Source organism: Telopea speciosissima, chromosome 8 (genome assembly GCF_018873765.1).
Source record: "Telopea speciosissima isolate NSW1024214 ecotype Mountain lineage chromosome 8, Tspe_v1, whole genome shotgun sequence".
Classification (NCBI taxonomy): domain Eukaryota; kingdom Viridiplantae; phylum Streptophyta; class Magnoliopsida; order Proteales; family Proteaceae; genus Telopea; species Telopea speciosissima.
Window position 1 is genome coordinate 5,697,037 of NC_057923.1, and position 20,870 is coordinate 5,717,906.

The 20,870-nt window shown below is 38.4% G+C and overlaps 3 protein-coding genes across 3 annotated transcripts; 1 reads left to right on the forward strand and 2 right to left on the reverse strand.

Moving 5' to 3' along the window:
• The first annotated feature begins 673 nt into the window (after positions 1-673).
• Positions 674-3,880, forward strand: LOC122672818. The gene is made up of 2 exons (XM_043870309.1): positions 674-1,129; positions 2,674-3,880. Exons 1-2 carry the CDS (start codon positions 952-954, stop codon positions 3,669-3,671), a joined length of 1,176 nt encoding a protein of 391 aa, XP_043726244.1. The 5' UTR covers positions 674-951; the 3' UTR covers positions 3,672-3,880.
• Positions 3,881-6,508: 2,628 nt separating this feature from the next.
• On the reverse strand, positions 6,509-9,557 carry LOC122671185 (F-box protein SKIP14-like). Its single transcript, XM_043868288.1, has 2 exons — positions 8,189-9,557; positions 6,509-7,048 (listed from the first exon to the last, which is right to left on the reverse strand). The coding sequence occupies exons 1-2, from the start codon at positions 9,137-9,139 to the stop codon at positions 6,509-6,511; spliced, it is 1,491 nt and encodes a 496-aa protein (XP_043724223.1). The 5' UTR covers positions 9,140-9,557.
• A 4,641-nt stretch (positions 9,558-14,198) lies between these two features.
• Positions 14,199-20,693, reverse strand: LOC122671186 (glucose-6-phosphate 1-dehydrogenase 6, cytoplasmic-like). The gene is made up of 15 exons (XM_043868289.1): positions 20,547-20,693; positions 19,958-20,043; positions 19,137-19,203; positions 18,853-19,039; positions 18,165-18,322; positions 17,988-18,056; positions 17,322-17,380; positions 16,503-16,539; positions 16,340-16,411; positions 15,984-16,131; positions 15,714-15,809; positions 15,180-15,250; positions 14,788-14,903; positions 14,553-14,598; positions 14,199-14,463 (listed from the first exon to the last, which is right to left on the reverse strand). The coding sequence occupies exons 1-15, from the start codon at positions 20,691-20,693 to the stop codon at positions 14,296-14,298; spliced, it is 1,527 nt and encodes a 508-aa protein (XP_043724224.1). The 3' UTR covers positions 14,199-14,295.
• Between the last annotated feature and the right edge of the window lie 177 nt (positions 20,694-20,870).

The following is a 20,870-nucleotide window of genomic DNA, read 5'->3' on the forward strand; positions in this document are numbered from 1 at the left end:
AGAATCTAGGTTTGGAGATCTTAGCACAACAAACTTGGTATGCATTCTTGATAAGCTTACTAAGAAGATACGCATGATTGAGAGAGTTGAATACTATGTTTCACAAATTGCTTCCAATCCCAATATCCAAGAACTTAAAATCTGCATTTTACATTATTATAAAAAGTAAAAATTTCACAAAGAAAAGCCTAATTTTACACATAAGTACCCATGCAGCAGTATTTGCGGATTTCATATTATTGCAGGAAAATGGTACCCAGAAAAGAAAGCTTTCTCGTCATCATAAGAGCAGTTGCACAAGCTTCTTAACTGGGGCATCCTTGGCATGCATCTGATTTTCCTGTGAATTTTGATTGAGGACTTGGGCTTTCTGCAAGTAAATAAAAGCAACAGAAACAAGAAGAGAACAAAAAACTAATGAAATGAAAACCCACAAAGCAAAGAGGAATATACAGAAGGAAAACAAACCCTCATGGGCATTTTCTGGGATTTCGTGGTAGCAGTTCTCCATGGCTTCACTTCCAAGTCCCATAAAGTTTACTACTTTACCAAAACCAAAGGGCTCCGACACCCAATACCCAAGCGAAGTTCATCTTTCCCTTCAAAAGTACATGCCGAAAATATCCTTGCCTCGTGCTCTGAATTGAATGTCTTCAATTCATCTTTTGGTCTGAGCTGTGACTTTTGATCATTTAAGTGGGGTATCTTCGTGAAATTGAAAATACAGAGCTGGGTCGATCACTAAATATCGATTATTGATGGGGAATGCTAAATCCCCACGGCTCTCCTCGCCCTTGGAGTCTGTTCAGGATATGCACACCTTGTGTTTGTTAGATGTTGCGACTTAAAAGATATCCTTTGTAGCTCTCTCTCCCTCTGCGTTTCAAGCTTCCGACTATTGAAACCCGCAGTAGTGTTAGGCTGGTTGGGAATGGTAAGAAACAAGAGGATATGATGAGACCCACAACGGTTTCTTCGGCTCAGTGGGGAACCCCCGGCGTTTACATTCAGCGACCTCTCTCTACTTCTCAAAAACTGCCAGATGTTCTACGTTTATCTATTTCATCCAAAATCGTTCGCAACGTTGAAGTCCATTGTAACACCAGCAGCCTTTCAAGGACTGGTTCAGGTACAAATGCAAAACACTCTCCGACTTTTCATGTTTCTTAAACTTTAGCTTCAGTCTGCTACTTCTGTAATTACTCTGCTCTTATTCTTTTCGTCAGTTTTGAAATTTATTTCCATTTTGGTTCTTATGCTTAAGATTGGGATTGTGAGAATTGTCGCATATGCAAGATGCAATTCTTTTTCTGTCCTGCCTTTTATAGCATCTGTTCTGTATTGTCTCAGAACTCTGGCTGTTGGCTGCAATTACTGATAAATTATTGTTGTTCCAGTTTTCTTCTACATTAAAGAGATTTATCAATATTGAAGCCATTTAAAACCTGTTGAAAGATATTACACTACTGAATTTTTTTGAAACAGTTTAGAAGTCTTTGAGAATCCTTCTTGTTGCATTGCATTTTGGTGCTTGGCTGCTGAATAAGTATAAAACTTAATCTCTGCCATACCCGCTGCATTATACCAGGTCATTTCCTATTTTTACACCCCTGTCCATAACTACTTGACTTCTATTCATCTTGAATGAAGTTAATTTATTTCAAGAATCAAATTACTCATTTTGCTAGGTCTTTTTTTGAATTACAATTGTCCTTGGGATCTTCCTGGATCTCTTGAAGCTTTTCACTTCAAAAACCAAACACTTGGTGTCTAGCTAAGAAACCCCTCCCCAGCCTCAAACTGATCACAGATAAAGAACTCAAGAAAAATTCCCTGACCAAGTGACTACCCTCTCTTTCTTTATTATAAAGTACTGTCTATCCATTCATTTTTGTGCTTTTCCCTAAAATCCCAAATTCTCAATACCCTTTGCCTAACTGATTCTACTCCCATTGTGTGTAGAATTTTCTGAACCGAAAGTTGGTGTTAACATTGACCTCAATCCTGTTCTTATGACAGTCTATGTTGATTAACGAAATACATGTCCGTATGCCAGCTTCTGTATGTATGGATGTCTGTGAGTCTTAATGCTCTGGAGAACAAATAGCATTAATGCATGGGGGTTTAAACTGTTCATTCTATCGGTCCTATCCATGAGATTCTGGTTAATCAATTAAGCAATGATCATAGCAATCTGGTCTCTTGCAATGATTTGAATATGACCTCCCACAAAAAGAAACAGCATTTACAAGGGAGAAGAAAAATAATAAGAATAAAATAAGAAAAGTGGCTATGATCATTGTTTAATAATAATAATATATATATATATATATATTGAAGAATGCTTTGGAGAAATTATTGGATTCATTTAATTGCCTTGATATCTGACTCCACAATCCATCATTGCTTTGCCAGAGTGAAGATGTACTCCTGAGTTGCAAGAATGGAATCTAACATCTTTGCTTCATATTGTGTTCTTCTGAACACGTTCTTTGTTATATTTTTAGAAAACTTCCTTACAATTTTCAAGCTATACCAGTCACTGGAACACCATAAAAACCGGGAAGGTCTTAGTGTGAAGGGATGCTAAAGACTTTGAAGTCAATGTAAAATGGTGTCTGTTAAACTTATTTTCAATTCATGTCCTGATTATTCTACTTACCTACCTAGGAGTATGTGATCCTGGTTGGATCCTGCGACCGATGGCAACCCCCATCAACTGCATGATTATGTCTGCAATGAACCATGATTGTGTCTGCCAATTCCATATTCTCAATCACAAAGCTATGACAGCACTGCCAGTGAGAAGGGAGTGTATTGGTGGCATTGCCCGAGCCTGTTCTGCCACTGCCTCACTGATGACATCTTCATCAACCCAACTCCTCCTTCGTCCCCCTGCACCACTGGTAGTGGCCAACCAAATCCCCTTTAATACCCCACAGCGCTCAGAAGAATGGTTTGCACTCCGTAGGGACAAGCTGACAACTAGCACCTTCAGTACTGCTCTGGGATTTTGGAAGGGCAACCGCCGTTCTGAGCTTTGGCATGAGAAAGTATTCACATCGGATGCTGGATCCATTACTGCTGCTGGAAAAGCTGCCATGGCATGGGGTGTGCTCAACGAATCTGCTGCAATAGAGCGGTACAAGGGTATCACAGGTCATGATGTTAGTTCCCTTGGGTTTGCAGTGCATGCAGAGGACAAGTTCAAATGGCTTGGTGCCTCCCCGGATGGGCTTCTAGGGTGTAGTCCTGGGGGTGGGGTTCTGGAGGTGAAGTGCCCATATAATAAGGGGAAGCCTGAACTTGCTTTGCCATGGTCAACTGTGCCTTTCTATTATATGCCTCAGGTGCAGGGTCAGATGGAGATCATGGATAGAGAATGGGTTGATTTGTATTGCTGGACTCAAAATGGGAGTACAATCTTCCGTGTTTGCCGAGATCAGGAATATTGGAAGCTGATTCATAGGATTCTGCAGGAATTTTGGTGGGAGAATGTTGTACCTGCAAGAGAAGCTTTTCTGCTTGGGAAAGAGGAGGATGCAAAGGCCTACGGACCAGCTCCCACACACAAGCAGACAGGGCTGGTTATTAGTAAGAGCTTGAAATTGGCTTCTGAGGCGAAGCTGATATGCAGGGACATTGCTGGCCACACACAGTTTTACAAGTGATGGACTTCAGTGCAAGGATGACATATTGGTTCCATCATTCATGTTTCAATTGGCCTAGAAGCTCTCATTGCATTGTATTTATATTTTTCATATTTTCTGATTTGAAAGAACAAGATGTTGTTTCACATCATTATCTTCCTCTCAATTCTCTCAAAACCGACGGATCCTTGTTTCGCAGCCTACTAGTAATCCAAATTTTCCATGATCAATTTCTTCTTGTCCTGGTTTAAAATTCCATGTACTCTGAAATTCATGACCATCATAATTATTAGATTCTCTGGATATGAACTGAGGTTGAGTCTTACCTTCTCTCATCAACTATACTAGAATAAAAAGCAGGATTTTTACCCTTCCCCTTCCCCTTCCCCTTCCCCTCCTCCTTTCCGGTAGCGCCTGGAGAGGATAGATGTAGAGTCTTGCAGTAAAGTTCATTTGCACTAGCATACTCAGCTGTGAGCTCAGTTGTCCACATGAGAATGCATGGCTTGGAATGGTTTCATATTGGTTGAAGGTATCTTACATTCTCAGGTCTACTCTCATTGTTTTATCTTTTCATTGGGCAATTTCAGTTCTTAAAAATGGATGAGCATCTCAAGCAACTATGGCCTGGGAATGAACCACGTTTATCTCCCTTCCCCTTCCTCTAACTTACCATATTAAAATAAGAGGATAGGGTTCTCTGAGCAAGCAGCATAAGAAGTGTACCAATTAGGAGCGACAAAACAGTTTCGTTCATAGAGGAGTTGAGAAGTCATTTCATGTGGGAAGAGAGAGAGAGTACCCTCTGTAGTTGGCTCAGAGAATTCTTCTCTATAAAATTAGGGAAAAAGATCCTTGCCAGACTGTACGCAACCTACGCCTAAACATAAGAGCGCACGAAATGACAGTCCTGTCCCCATGAAAAAATCCCACCCTAGTTGATGCCGTCATCGCTGTTATCCTACCCCTAAAATTACAGGGAAATTGCCTAGATGTGTGAGATCAGAAAAAGAATTACAAAACATGTAGGTTTAACTTTGTTTTACACTTACTTTGTCTTGTAAACCTCTTGCTTGGATGATCCGTTTGCACCTTGAATACAATCAGGCCAAGTGCCAACGCCGCCACTAGCCACAAATTAACTAGGCCTCAATAGCAATAACAAACCCTGGACGAAAGAACGTTCCGATTTGATTTTGGCACTCGTCCTGCACCCAGGCACAGCCGCGTGCAGAATGACCAGCATACCCCCTGGAAATGCAAAAAAGACCAGAGATGTGCCACTCATTTTGCACATGATTGTGCTTGGCCCAGGTACACGTCAAGACACAACACCATTCCTTTTCCCATATATAATAAGGGAAAAAAAATTTATAATTTATAAAATCATGTAGACAATATATACAATAGTTTCCTTCATGGGTTTCAAAAATTTCACTCTCCTTCCCTTTCATCTTTCCTGCACCAAATGAAACCAATTGGTGCCAATGTGTTGTACTAAAAAACAAATCAATGTGAAAAGTAGGGTTGGGTAATAGCCTTACCCACTAAAGGAGATATGGTGTAACACTTGATAGGGCAATGATACTTACAAATCGCTTATTTGTCCACGTGGCTATTTAAATGAAGCATTTAAAAATACAATAGACACTTTTCATTTGAGTTCTGCATTTTACAAGGGTAAAGCTTTCCTGAATAGCTCAACTGATATGGGTATCAAGTATGGAATGCTTTCAAACTTTTTGTGTCACATCTCAGTAAAACATTTCTCCCTTCCCCCTTTCCAACCCCGCCCCCCCCCCCCCCCCACTTACTTTTTTTTTTCTAATTCTTAATCAAATTTGTATTGATATTACACAAATCCCATAAAATATCTTATGGCGAAACAAAAGCAGACAGAATCATTTTATTTTTCCTAGCCAAGCTGTCATTACATGTAATGTTTGACATTGTAGCACAGTCCATCCTTGTTACATAACAGGAAAGGATGGAGGAAGCCACAGATAACATAGTAGGAGAGATACTCCCTTAAGAAAAACAAACACAAGTTAAAAGTTACAAGTTACAGATAGTATTACCATCTCTATTCTCAACAATGAGAAGCCAGTCAATACTCTGAACGCACAGGCACTGGTCATAAAACTATATCACAACTTTATCCATCCACCCTTTCATCTTCTCCCACTTTTCGGCCACGTCCCTTGGATGTTTCTTCTCCATTTAATTGGCAACAGCACGCCAACAGGCAGGTGGAAAGCCAATTTCAACAGCAGCACCAACAACTTTCACAGGTAGACATAAATCATGTTCTCAGTCTCTGAGCTCCTACCACTTATATTGGAAGCTTCATTTGTAACTTCAATCTTTTGGTGACAGGCATATGAACTGTGCCGACTTAGACAGCATCACAATAAAACATATAAACCACATTTTCATTCTCCGAGCTTTAATAGGTAGGATCTGAAAAATGTTGACAGCCTCTCAACATTCTATTTTTCTCTTCCTCCTTTTTTTAATGTTTTCATGTATCTTGTTTTTCTGTTCTTTTTTTTTCCCGGGTATAATTTCATTCTTCCAATAGAGTATTTTTACCCCAATTAGTACTTTCTTTTTCTCTCAGAAATAATAAGGTTTTCCAAGGCTGATATCATGGCAACCCTCATTCCAAGCCAGGGTAGGGTGCATTCAAAAAGATTAAACCAACATTAAACCTGCTGACTCAAAGTCAAACAGATGGGAAAGGATCACCTTGTCATGTGTGCTGTCATCTTTGGTTAAATATATGGACTGCCAATGACACAGTTGCTCACCAACATCCAAACATCCAAAGCCGAAAGGCAAAAATTATGACATAACCTCTAGCCATTGAGGTGAATATCGTACCTAGTTTCTTGGTGGAAGGGAACATCTTTGTCCTGCATTTCCGGGCAACTCGGTAGTTGCTTCCCACAGCTTAAACAAATCAAGTCCAGGCAGAATGTCTCCTCATATTCACCATCATTGACACACCGCCCACATTGGACACACCGTGCAATGCAGAATGTGCATGCCCTGCACAACTGGGAAGCAGTCTGCTTCGCTTGGCAGCTCTCTGCAGGGCAATCATAGACCAGTCTCAAATTCTGGCATCTTGGACACATTTCAATATCAATAGCACGATCATCGTCACAAGAGGGAGACAAATGTCCACAGTGATAAAACCGTGGTTTATGATATTTTGGCTGTTGACAATTTTCTGAACCCAACAAGAGCTTCAACTCTTCATAGTGTCTATTAGTTACACCATAAAGGCCACCAATCCTTAGGTGTTTTATCCCAGGTGCCCCGGAAGACTTGAAAGCCTTCAAGTTATTCACGATTCCCTCAACACTGAGTCTCGTACATACTGGGACACTCAGCTGCATAGGAAAAGGGAATAATAGTAAGTATCTCATTGACAAGCAGATAATTAAACATGAATGGAGTAATTTGGGGGGGGTGGGGGGGACCTAACATAAGCTTCAAGCAATTAATTTTGAAATTCAAGAAAAGGCGGCAAAATTGCAGAACTACTAAAACATGAGCATCGACATGAAACAGCCATAATAAAAAAAAAAACCGAGATTAAAGTGGATTCCATCCTGAAAAATAAAATCATGTAGTAGCTGTTAAATAAATTTCATTTATTTGTGGGTAACATCTTCAGACATAAACCCATGTTAGGTATATCGCATGATCAAGCATGTGGATGGCAGATAATTGTCCAGTTGAAGATAATAGCCCATTCCATGGATCAACAAATTCCTTGGAGTGGTGGATCCCTTCTCAAACCGAATCACATCAGACAGAAAAAAACTTCATGATTGTCTACCATTGCAGAACTTCTCAATGAAGCAATGAAAACAATAGTCTGGAGTTATTTAAGCCTTATGAAGCAACTAGTTATTGAAAACACACTTAAGAACACTTGCTTTCTAATGTCTAGTTGTATAGAAGGCTCTATGTAGCTTGCCTGTTGAAGCCCATTCTATAAATATAATTCACTTTGCATACCTCAATATCTAATAAAAAATATTAAACTATTCCACGATCCCAAAGGTCAGTTAACCTTTTGGGATTGGTGAGTGGTTTGTGCTATTAACAAAACAAACTACGCTGGGTGTGTGGGTTTAGTCCCACATCGGGTGTGTGAGTGTGGTGTGTGTTCCGCCATTCCGCGATCCCAAAAATCGGTTAACCTTTTGGGATTGGCGTGTGGTTTGTGTAATTACCAATAAATAAATAAACTCGGCATTCATTTTCCAAACCAATCGGAATTTACAAGTTCTTTTCTTTTCCTTCTAGACAAGGAACAAAACACATTGCAATCTAGTAATGTAGTGAATCTGATGTCTACATCTTTGCATTTCATGCATAGTATTTCACAATGAACAGTGACTAACCACTTTCATGCAATATTTGCATTAACAAATCCATGATGGAAAGAGACCAATTCAGAGAACTCAATATTGGAATTCAAATTAATACTGTGCAAACAAGAAAATGGTTGCAGTACATACCTTGTTTAATCTTGGATTAGTTTCAAGGATGCGTTTCAGACCATCATCTGTGATCCTTGAGCACTCCACTAGACTCAAAGATTGCAAATTGCCTTGAGCTCGGCCAATTAGCTGCATAAGAGCATCATCTGTGATCCTTTCACTCAATGGCTGGTCTATATGAATATTCATCCACAGGAGGGCGTCATTTTGCACTGCAGAACGGAGAGTTCTGCAAACCCTTTCAACAGAAAGGAGATCCTGTACACCAAGATAACTGAGGGCAAAGAGCAAAGCCTCGTGTGGAGCATCTGCTTCTTCTCCAGGAGGACAATATTCAGCACCCTCATGACACTCATTGGATCGACAGCTGGCAGCACGAGAATCACCGTCATCATCAGAACTAGGGATCTCCTCCACATTGCATACTGATGTAACTGATCCGAAGCCACCGTCACATGATCCATCCCCAAATTCTTTGTCCTCCAACCATCCATCAAACCTACCAACTGGGTTTGATCGTTCACCAATTCCAATGGATCCTGGCTCCGTCTGAAACCTCATGGCACTATTCCAGATAAAATTCAACCCCGCAACTAACTGATAATCTCCTTTCTTTGCACTAGCTTCACCTCTCATGTAGTTCTCAGAGTCTGCTTCCAGGTCCTCCATCCAACCCGTGATAGCAGTAAAAGTGGCACTTATATCCATGCCGAAGGGATCCGATGGAAGGATGTCAAGAATATCATTGGAGATTGGCTCGTGAGAACCTTCCCTATCAGCTCTGTCCCTTTTGCAATCATAGGAATCCTCAATTTCCCAGTTGAAACGACGTGGTTTACCAAAACCATATGAGTTCTTGTCGGGAATTCCCTCCACAACGTAGCCATTGGCAATTCTAATGGAGGAAAGTAAATTGTCTTCGGACGGATTAGCAGGAAAGATGGGCCGACTAGAAAAGTTCAAGGTCATTCTATAGGGCAAATATATATTTCTTTCTCCTCCCAAAACAAAAGAATCAAGAAAAGATTAATCGAACTCCAGATTGTAACGCCAAACACCTAGAGGTCGACACCTGTTCTTGCAAAAAGGGGGTAACAAGAAAGGAAGATGGACGATTGGAAGAGAATAAATGGGAAAAAAGAGGAAATTGATTAACAAAATCTGATAACAAACCCTAAAAGAAGAAGGAAATGCAAACCCTAGACTAGAAGATACCCCACAAGAAAACTCTCGATTTTGGATTGCAAACTAAAATAAAGCACCAAAAATTTCACCGAGTTTCTTGTTCGAGAACTCAATAGCAGCTACAATCGACCAACAGAAATGAAATAATATGAGAATTTTATGACACTATTACAATCAACAGAAAGAAAGGCTTTTTCTTTTCTTTTAATAATCCCTTCGAAGTTCTAATCTGATGAGGACTATGTTCTAACTTCCAATCAATCCAACCCAAAAATAGATGAGTCGGGCAAGAAAGAAAAAAACACAGAAGAAAAACTCAACCTTTTCTTTTCCTTGTTATCCGCCTCGGGAAACAATCGAAATTGATTCGATCGGCACTGATTCCCAACACCCGAAACAAAGAAGAACACCAATGCCCTATCCGCACGAATGAACGCAACAAAGACTCGACATAAAACCTATCGATCGATTCCGAATTTGCAATCCCCAAGAAAAACAATCAACGAAACTCCCCCGTCAATTGCAGAATCAAACAAATAACAATAGGATAGGAAATCGAGGAGGAGAGATGAAGAAAAGAGTGAAGCAATAGCGAGGAAAACATAAAAAAAATAAAAGAAATAAGAATTCGATAGAAGCTAGATAGAGAGAAAGAGAAGGAAGAGAAACGGAAATTGCCAAGTTTAGGAGAGTAGAAGGAAGAGGGGTTAGGGAGAAAGACACGTGTTGAGCTGAGAGGAGAAAAAGTACTCATTCTTCGCAGAAGCAAGCGCAAGCCATTAAACCACGCTTTCGTTCTTTCTTTCTTATTCCCTTCTTCTTCTTCTTCTCCCAAATCCTAATCGATCTGTGGAAGGCCTAAAACCCCCTCCTTCCCTTGCCCTAATCTCTTCACCGCCCTCTATAAACTTATATAAGTTTCTAGCCATTGGATCTTTAACTAAAGAGATGGTGACCCCGCCTACCACGCATCTATTCTTTTTTACCGTTTAAGATGGCCCTTTTATGGCCCCACGTACCATCATCGCATTTACTCCGTAGGATTCAAATTTGTTTAGAAATAAACGGTTTGATGGCATTGGAACTTTTGTTGGGTGGGAATTATTAACTCTTCGAATTCTAATCCTCCTAATCCTTGATTATATGCGTGTTGCACATATGGTTCTAAGTATCGGTATTAATATCGGTATCGATATTATCAACGTATAGGTTAACATGTATTGATATCACGAATATTTGCTATAAGTACGATATCAAAATACCTAGTTCCGAATACAATCCAATGGTACCAATGGAAGGGGGGTATGGATATTCTTTCGAGACTCACTGCAGGTACAGAGAAACTTGATCCTTTAACAATACAAACAATAAATTACGTAGAAAGATTGTTGTGCATACATCTGTCATTCATTGTAATTGTCAACTTAGGGTGGATAAGAATATCTACTTGGAATTGATAGTAAACTATGTGGTCTAAAATCTAAATCGTAATTCCTTAGATGCCAAGAGAATAGGATTTGTTTTATTAATCAATGTACAAAATTTTGAACTCATCAATAGACATTTGTTTACACAGTCAATCATATTGTCATAAATAATCTCATGGAGAAAGTTTTCCTTCCCCACTCATATGTTTTGGACATGTTGAATTTTTTTTTTTTTATTTTTATTTGTTAGAGACATGTTGAAGTTTATATGTACTAATGGCGATATCAAATAACTTAAAATACATTGATTAGCAAGATGGATCCTGGCTTAATGGTGATGCATTTGATAGTTAAAATACATTGATTAGCAAGAGGGATCCCTTTACAACCCGCAAAATGAATGGCATTAATATTGTTTCATTTCTTATGGGTAGAGAGGCTTTTCAGAATATTAGAGTGAGAAATCCCACAAATGAGAGAGGAATAGTAAAGAGAAATCGTCTAATATAGAATCTACATATTTATTGAGAGAGAGTGTCAGTGTAAACTTCACATACCATTATGTGATAATGTACGGATTCCTTCGCATTTCCCCCCTTTTTTTTTGGGTGAGAAGGGATGGTAAGTTGAAGAGGAAGAATGGAATGTGTGTGGTGTGACCTTGAAGTGTTGAATGGAGGAAGAGGAGTGGAATCATCTTCCTTGGGATACCTACCCTTGGAAGGCTTTCCTCCCTTACGCTACCTAAAAGTCATCCTTTTTCCATTTGTTGAAAGAATATATATTTGGTGGGATACCTTAAAGGAGAGGGGAACCCATCTGGGTATTATATTTGATGGAGACCAACTTTGTTGAATGTAAAGTTGAAATGCTGGGAAATCAGATTCTACTTCTAGAGGATTAAGAATATCTGGTTAAAGTTAAAAAGAATAGTTACCATGTGATTAAATAAATGAATAAAAACATGCATTACTAACATAAAAGCATGATTTAAGAATAATATGGGTCCTTCTTCCCCGTCACTATGCCTAATGAAGTATAACGCTTCACTATTTACCATGTGATAGAGAACCCACATACATTTCAATGGCCAAATTTTAATTCAAAGTAAACAAGGAAAGTTGTTCAATCTTTGATTTCAAAGTTTTAGTAAAATTATCAAAATGTCATCAAATGAAGATGAATATAAAACACAAAATGACATCTTTGTAATTTTAGTTACTTTTTCTATTGTTTTTAAGTTGGATTTTTTTTGGTAAAATATTTTAAGTCGAAATTGTTCAATGAGCTTTCCTGATCCTCTATCACATGGACTAACCCATGTACATACTGACATGTTGCAAATAGTGAAGCGTAATACTTCACCAGGCATAGTGACGGGGAAGAAAACCCAATATAAATAAAGGAAAAAGTTCCCCCCTCCCATGCCAATGTACTATCACTCTCCCATGAGTTTTAAATTGTTTTGATACCATTTTATGTGCCACTATTGGTGTGACATGGGAGATTCTTCCTACATTGTCATCGTAGGGAACCCTCTCCCAAAAAATAATACTTATTCTGTTTTTTTTTATAATTGGAATTCTAATGTACATTAAAGAAATAGATAATCTTTTGAATTACCTTTAATCATTGGCTAACCAAACCAATTTGGCAAAATTTTATTTTTGGAGACCTATTTTGATAAGCATATTTAAATGATCCATCCACCACACCAAGTCAAGTGGATAGAAAGTTTTGGCAACCTAACTGTTAGATGAGTTGTACGCCAAACGCCAAATGAATTAGCCATGTATCAATTCTAGAATCTTATCTCAACTATATGATTCACTATGTATCAAACTTAAATTAAATGATCAAAACACATTTTTTAAATAAAATTTCAACCAATTTTAAAAGCTTTATATCTCCACATGAGAAAATTGAGTTGAGAAACATACTTTGCCAATAAATGATGATGTGGGAAACCACCTCCACAATAGTCGGTTTACTTGGCTAATAAATGATAATGTAAACCACCTCCACAATAGTAGGTTTACTTGGCTAATAAATGATGATGTAAACCACCTCCACAATAGTAGGTATTTAAGCCATTATAATAAACTCATCAGAATTTTTGAAAGTTTAGTTCAACTAAATATATCACTCTACTTTTTGGATTAGGATTCAAGCAAATGTCAATACTTTAGGATATGTGTATCAAGTCCTCCCCACTGTTGAATGGATAATTGAAGAGAAGTTGAAGTTAGAGACGATCTTTTTCTTCCGCGACTTAAAAAAAAAAAAAAAGGGGAGTTCCAGATCCGAATCCTCTCTAGCTACTTATCCAACTCTTTCTCCAACCACCCATCTAACTGTTGGGAAGACTTGAACATGCATCCAACACTTGAGGATGCGTGTCCAAGTCCTCCCACCATTGGATGGTTGGATGGAAAAGTGTTGGAGTTGGAGAGGATCTTTTTATTCTGCGACAAAAAAAAAAAAAAAGAGGGAAGTTCAAGATCCGAATCCTCTCTAGCTACTTGTTCAACTCTTCTCCAACCACCCATCCAACGGCTGGGAAGACTTGAACATGCAGAATTTTTATCCTCTGTTGTTTGCTGCCCAGACAGCAGAGTGTTGTCCCCTCACATGGGCGTGAAATGATGATTTAATCACCCCTCGGGCAGTGTGTTTGGGCAGAGTGGTTAAATTGTCATTTCACGCCCATGTGAGAGGACAACACTCTGCTGTCCGGACAACGGTAGCAAAGGATAACGACTCTGAACATGCATCCAACACTTGAGGATGCGTGTCCAAATCCTCCAACCATTGGATGGATGGATGGAAAAGAGTTGGAATTGGAGAGGATCTTTTTCCAGAGAACCGTGGAATATACATCAACTTGGTCCATGCACAATTTAGCGTTTTGAATAATGACCAAGTTTTCTGACTTACAGAGAAGAGATAATCTCTTCACCAATGGGATGACGCTATGATTAGATTGTTGGCTCATCATTACCACTTACCCATTATTGTTTATGATCCAAAATACTCTTCTGCAGTCCAATCAGAGGGTGAGATAGGGTGGATGAAGAGATTCTCTCTTTGTCGTCGTTGGAGGAAAATGGGATCTGAATACATAACCGCTTTGGCACTAGGTGACAGGTCAGTAGGTTCAACCACAATAAAAAAACCCATCACTCGCAGCCAGTCAACCCCCCAGTTTGGGAACCGCATGATGGGTCAACCAATTCAACCGGTCCGGTTGAATCGGGTTGGCCACCAGAGTTTGTCTTCCTTTTGTTTCTTCTCTCTTATTTTTGTTTTTAAGATATTGAAACGAGAATTGAAATTGACACTTGCTAGGGAAAAAAAAAACTCTTTTGCAATGTCTTAAATACAAAATTTCATTCCTTACCAAAAGAAAAAAAAAATTACAAAATTTCATTGCACACTGTACTTCTCTTACATATCACACCATACACAATTCTTCTGGATGAAGAACCAAATCCCACTATGAAGCTCATTTGATTACAAGGAAGGTGAAATCCAAATATAACCTTGTTTTCGCACATAGCCAGCCTTTGTCACAAGCTCATCTGCTCCTTCAGGACCTCGGCTGCCTCGTTTGTATGGAATTGGCTTCATCCCACCTTCATCAATTCTGTGCAGCAATGGAGTGAATATCTCCCATGATACCTAATAATCACAACATAAAAACTTTGTCAACTTGCAAGCAAATCCATGTTTCAGATTTGATATCTCAATCTGGGTATAAAAGTGTTTACCTTCAACTCATCATCCCGAACAAAATGCTGCTGATCACCCCGTATTCTGCAAAAGGAAGAACTCAGTCTAGTTAGCTATTCATTCCTTATAACTATGAATCCAAATCTTGGATCTTCCTTCTAATCTGCAATAACTCATCCAAAGTTGGATTTCAAGTCTATAAGTATGATTCAGTGTATAGATGTATATAGGAACATTCAAAAAAGAAAAACGGATATGGAAGTGGAAGCATACGAATCAAGAAACAGACGCTCATAAGCATCAGGAATTGTAACCCCTGGATAGCGTTGTTCATAGGACAAGTCTAGTTCACTCTGTATGGTTGACATTTCCAGTCCAGGTTTCTTGACCTGTGAGAAAAAGATAAGGAGTTAATAAGAAACACTAAACCAAAACAGAGCAGGCCTATTTGGAACCAAAATCTTCAATCCATTTGGATTTCCCAAATCTCTAGAATATGTAAATGCAAACCCCCTTACATTGCTTACCATTAAATTAACATAATTGAGAACTTCAAGCATGTTTCTAAAGTAAACCATCTAGATCTTTTATATTTAATTAAGAAAGCTTTAGACAAAACCATAACAATATATCCTGCAGTCAAATGACGAGAATCAAATACTCACCGTCAGTTTCATGTACATGGCCTCTGCTGGTTGCAGGCGTATTAGCAACTCATTTCTCCCGAGTTTCTTACCTAAGCATTATAAAACTCCAAAAATATAAGACCCTTTTCATGCAACAGAAGACAAAATTCATTTAATTATAATGGACTACCAGGAAGTACTTCGAAATGAAATCAAATGAGCCCAGGTGGATCACCACATGAACCACACACAGTGGCATCCAGCCTTAGCGACTGAAACTTGAGTCTGTTCCAGGGTGAGGCAGAACTGATGCCAATTCAACCAAGTCGGGATTGGGCCAGATTTACAGGATTCAAACATATTTGGGTCTGTATTGGTCCAATTCATTTTGAGTCACGAATTGTGCATTTCAAGTTCAACCAGAATCTAACATATTTGGGTAATATCATCTAATATTCGTACTTTTTGGAATCAATTTGATTTAGATTCATCAAGAGAATGTTCAAGAGTCTAAAATAAAGTCTCTATGGACTTCATTTAAACATATAAAAGCACAATTGCCATTTGCCATACATTTAAAGATATCACCAGGAACATCCTTAAACTGAACACGAACTTCTGCCTTGCTTGTGTTTAATGCTTTTCCTGCCTTGATTATAAAAGGAACACCTGAGAGGGGATCAAAAGTTTCAAAATTAATATGAAACTAGAAAATATTGAATGTTTTGAAATCTAGGGCTTAATAAACGAAAATGAATACATAAACATTATGAATATCAAATAGAAAATGTTGAAATTTATAATGATAAAATGAAAATCACAAACATTCAGAAAAGAACTTACCTTCCCATCTCTCATTGTGTATATGCAAAATGAAAGATGCAAAGGTTGGGGTATTGGAGGTGTCAGAAACTGTTGGATCATCCTTGTACCCTTCATACTGTCCTAATACCACCTCTTCCATATTTATAGGTAAGACTGATTGAAGAACCTGAAATTTCAGAATATGATCATCATGGACAGGCAATATTCATATCACAAAAATGTTGGGAAAGAAGATCTTTAGAAAATGAATAGAAAATTCATATAGGATGTAAAGAAATAAGATGGAAACTATAGTAAATATTTGAAGGGTGTATAATTTTCTTAACAATATCAGAACTAAAAATGAACGTGGGAGAGTGAGTTAGGATAATGACCTTCACTTTCTCATCCCTGATGTGCTCAGGATCAAGAGAAACAGGCTTCTCCATGGCGACTATGCAAAGCACCTACAGTTGGCGTAAACATAAAGCTTAAACAGTTGCTTCTGCTTCATTGAAAAGAAAAAATCAGATTCCCAAAAAGACATGTGAAGACTACCTGTAACAGATGATTTTGAATGACATCACGGATAATTCTGCAATAAAATCACAGCATGCAACTGTTATAAATAAAGTTACAAACAACAACAGCAACAACAAACTCAGCCTTATCCCAACTTAATAGGGTCGGCCACATGGATCCAAACAAAACAAGGTAACCAAAAAAGGGAAAGAAAAGATTGGAAAAGAGGGATGGGGAAAGAGAAGAGAAATGAAAAAATTGAAAATGACAAATGAAAGCTGAAAGATAGTAAGAGGAAATAGGCACAACCCAGCATGTCAGGAGAATCTCAGCTAAATGGGGTCTGCTACATGGATCCTTGCCCTCCAAGAGCTCTATACGAGGTCATACTTGGTACAAGACCTAGACTATGCAAGTCCTTCCTCACCACTTCTCCTATGGTCATTTTAGGCCTACCCCTAGCTCATTTAGCTCCTTCAATCTGAATCATATCACTCCTCCTAACTGAGGCATCCCTAGGCCTCCGTTGAATATGACCATACCACCTTAAATGACTCTCTTAGAGCTTGTTATAAATAAATTTACACATTGTCATAAACAAGTGTTACAAATACCCCCTGTGGGTTTGCTCGGCTAGTTTAGGACGATGTGCTTGGGTCACGGGGTCCCAGGTTTGAGTCCCCACGAATGAAGCATTATACGGGGTGGGGGAAGGCTTCATGTAACCGGGGTTCTCCCTAGGGCCTGAACCGTAAACCCAGGCAGGTTTAAGGGTTTTCCTCGTTAGCAAAAAAAAAAAGTGTTACAAGTATAGCATACAAAAACAAGATAGCGATAAGAATCCAGAGCACATACCCATATTCATCAAAATATCCACCACGACCTTCAGTTCCAAAATCCTCCCTGAATACAATCTGACAAAGTAAAGACAAATAGTTAAATTCTGGCAAAGTTGTAACAGTACAATGTGGAGAATCCTTCAGTTTAGGCCAAAAGACTCATTTTCTATATAAGCTCAATAACACAAAATTGTGAACGCCATTTTTTACATTCACTGTGAAGCATGAGTAAGATTTATTTAAACATTGTAACACAAGGGTCACAGCCACCATGGCAAAGACACTAAATATAACACCATAAAGTTCTAAGTGTATTCAATGAAAATTTTCCCATTCAGACCAACAACAGACATGTAGACTACTAGAACCATGGCAATCAAAGAAGTAACAAATTTTTCATGAGAATTGCACTAAATTGTATAATACATACGCCTACACCTATCAGCAGACAGTTTACTCTATTGCATTTACATCCCTCTTAAATTTAATCAATAACAACCCCTCCCAAAAGAAGGCAAGAATCATAACAATAACATATAGCATGCTCAGCCAAGAATATGGTATGGTATAAGTTCTATCCCAATCTTATGTAGAAATATTTAAATATCAATTTGGAGTATGACAGGCACATGGTAATGAACCCCCCAAAAATAAGGTTTACATGATTGATTCTCAATCTCACCTGTATGTTGTCAATGTTGTCACGGTTCCACAGAGGCATAAAAAAGCGATTAGCAAAACGAAGCACCATCTGGAAATTAAAAGGAGAAGGGAGGCTTGATAAGCATATAGTTGGAGAGAAAAATATTGGTGGAAAAAAGGGATAAGCAAAAACTAAACACTGTGTGGCCCATATTACCAAGTTTTGCACCAATTCCTTTCCCAAGTAGTGGTCAATACGGTAAAGTTGTTGTTCATCAAATAACTCCCCAAGCTGTTTATGAAGTTCCTCTGAAGATCCCAAATCCTTTCCAAAAGGCTTCTCAGCAATTACTCGAGTCCATCCACCAAGATCAGCTGAAAAGAATTGCATACATGGAATAATAAGCATCTGATTGAGATTTCAGAGATTCCAATGCCAGTTGAAAGGAAATATGGTGTCCATAAAGATATATTCCAGAATTTTCTACTCATCCAAAAGTGATTCTCTCCCTCCCCACGGCTCAATCTTCCGTACATACAACCTGAACTATGTAGGGTCATATGGTGCCATCAGAAATAATATGGTCTTCCACAGATATGTGGTACATTTGTCTTTGTGCAGCACAAAGAACAATCTAGATGCAACTTAACTGGAAGGGACGAAATCAAGCATCAACGTCAATATGAAAGAAACAAATATAAATTAACTCAGATCATATTAGAAGTTTGAAAATCTCTCTTCAATGCATTAGCTATCCCTCCTGCAAACAACTATGTTTGTGAAACACAACTCAAGGATTAATGTGTGAATAGTGGGTGTGACCGAAAAGTTGAATGAGTAGAATATACTAGTCAAATGTGCTGAAGATTGAGTTTGATGATCCAAATCCACAGGAGAAGCTTACATTTACTCATGCAACAATCCCTGATCATTTTGCAAACAATTGGATATGTTAATGGAGGAAGTGCAAGATAAAAAAGTCTCCGGCCTGATCCTTCTTGACTGTTTTTTGAGATTTCATGCTCACAAATTTCCTTATCCAATTGACGGAAGCCATCCTCAGAATCATAAGAACCATTGACATATGTGACCTGAAAAATGTAATTATACCAACAATGAAAAGTTACAATGATAGGAAGTGATTGATAAAACCAACAAGAATAACATAGGGAGATAGGACATATTTACCAATTGCAAAAAATTTGATACAACTTCAGAGAGCTCAGAAGAAGCTGCCTCTCCATATACAAGACGCCTGCAGTTAATGTTCACATGTGAATTAATCTTCATCCGCATTAGGTGAATTGAAGCAACGCAAGAAGTGAACAGAGATGTGTCTGAACTTGTGGACTAACAAACAAGACTAAATGAAAAGGTTGTTGAAAAAATGAATCCTAAAACGATGCTGAAAAGAATGCAAATCGCAAACAACAATCACACAACGAACACAAGGATTTACGTGGTTCGGCAAGATTGCCCACGTCCACAGTGAGATGAGATCTAATTCACTATCAATGGAGAATAGGGTTACAGCCGCTCATCCTCACACCTCTCTCAGATTGAATTACAGAGAAAGAACCCTCGCTACATATTTATAGCGAAACCCTATACAGGAATTTCACCGAAATACCCTTACTGCCTCTTAATGGCCCTTCAGAATCAACCCACAAACCAAGCGACGGAATACAAGACATTGTACCCCCAACACAAGTAAGAATAAAAAAAAAGTTTCCACATCACAATGTTCTCGAAGACAGTAACTTTAGGCTCATTTTTTCTTTTCACAAACAAAAAATTGAATAAGGTTACATGCGTGGTAGACTAAACACCATTAATCACAGTTCTATCAAAGTAACTAACACTGTCAACTACAGGTCCAGAAAAAAAAAAAAAAAAAAAAAAAAAAAAACTAAAAACTAAAAACTGTCTTATCACAGTCAAACATTTTACAAAATTTTGAACCATAACAATGAAACCTACAAAGACAAAGACACAGTTATGAATCTCACCCACTTATGCGATCTCTTAACTCAGCATCTGAAAGCTTTGTTCGTGCATACCCAAAAATATGAACTTCACTTGGTGGAAGGAACCCCTGTGTATGATCCAACAAAAATGATAAAATCACTGTTGATTAATTCAAATAATGATGAGAGTCTACAATAGGAAATAGGATGAATTTCTAACCCTAGCTTGATACTCATCCAAGGTAAGATGAACACTTTACGGGTCCAAGCCCCCCCCCCCCCAAAAAAAATAATAATAAAAGAAATCATTGTGACCATGTTTAACTTTTAGCTACAGAGTATGGGCATTTTCAGAGTCAAGGTTATGGAAGATGAGAGATGCTATTGATAAAGCTATCGCAGTTGTTGTGCTTAGAGAAAAATGATGAACTTAATGGAGTGGCATATTCATAATTGAGATAACTGGGAGCATTAACACAGATTCTGACCAGAGTTGCACGGGCACATTTGTCTTGTTTTCACAAACAATTCAAATATTATTTAGTTAGTTGGATCCGATTTCCAGAAGCACACAAGTGATAATTCAATTACTATATTCCCAAAGAGGGAAAACAGAGTATTTCTAACAAACCTGCCGGTAAAGATTGAAAAGTGCCGGGAATGTCATCTTTTTGGCAAGGTCACCAGAGGCACCAAACACAACAATGGAGAGACAGCCATTTTCCGGAACAAATTCAAGGTCCTTTGAGAATTCTGTGGAAACCTCGTTCGATCCCATTTTTCCTAAACAGGTTGAATGGGCAGAGCTATCTCACAACTGTGCTACTGTGGTGATGACAACACCTGATCTGTAAATTATAGAGGGTGGAAAAAAGGAAGAAGTTGTAAGTAGAGCATCAAATAGCAATTTTGTTAGCGTTCTTCAAAGAACTCTGAAGAAGGAAATTAAATTAAT

Coding starts and splice junctions, on each gene's coding strand:
- LOC122672818 (XM_043870309.1), top strand. CDS start 952: ATGATGAGACCCACAACGGTTTCTTCGGCTCAGTGGGGAACCCCCGGC. Junction 1,130..2,673: donor CCTTTCAAGGACTGGTTCAG/GTACAAATGCAA, acceptor CCTACCTAGGAG/TATGTGATCCTGGTTGGATC.
- LOC122671185 (XM_043868288.1), bottom strand. CDS start 9,139: ATGACCTTGAACTTTTCTAGTCGGCCCATCTTTCCTGCTAATCCGTCC. Junction 7,049..8,188: donor CTAATCCAAGATTAAACAAG/GTATGTACTGCA, acceptor TTTCCTATGCAG/CTGAGTGTCCCAGTATGTAC.
- LOC122671186 (XM_043868289.1), bottom strand. CDS start 20,693: ATGGGATCGAACGAGGTTTCCACAGAATTCTCAAAGGACCTTGAATTT. Junction 19,040..19,136: donor TATCAAATTTTTTGCAATTG/GTAAATATGTCC, acceptor TACATTTTTCAG/GTCACATATGTCAATGGTTC. Junction 18,323..18,852: donor GGATTGTTGCATGAGTAAAT/GTAAGCTTCTCC, acceptor AATTCTTTTCAG/CTGATCTTGGTGGATGGACT.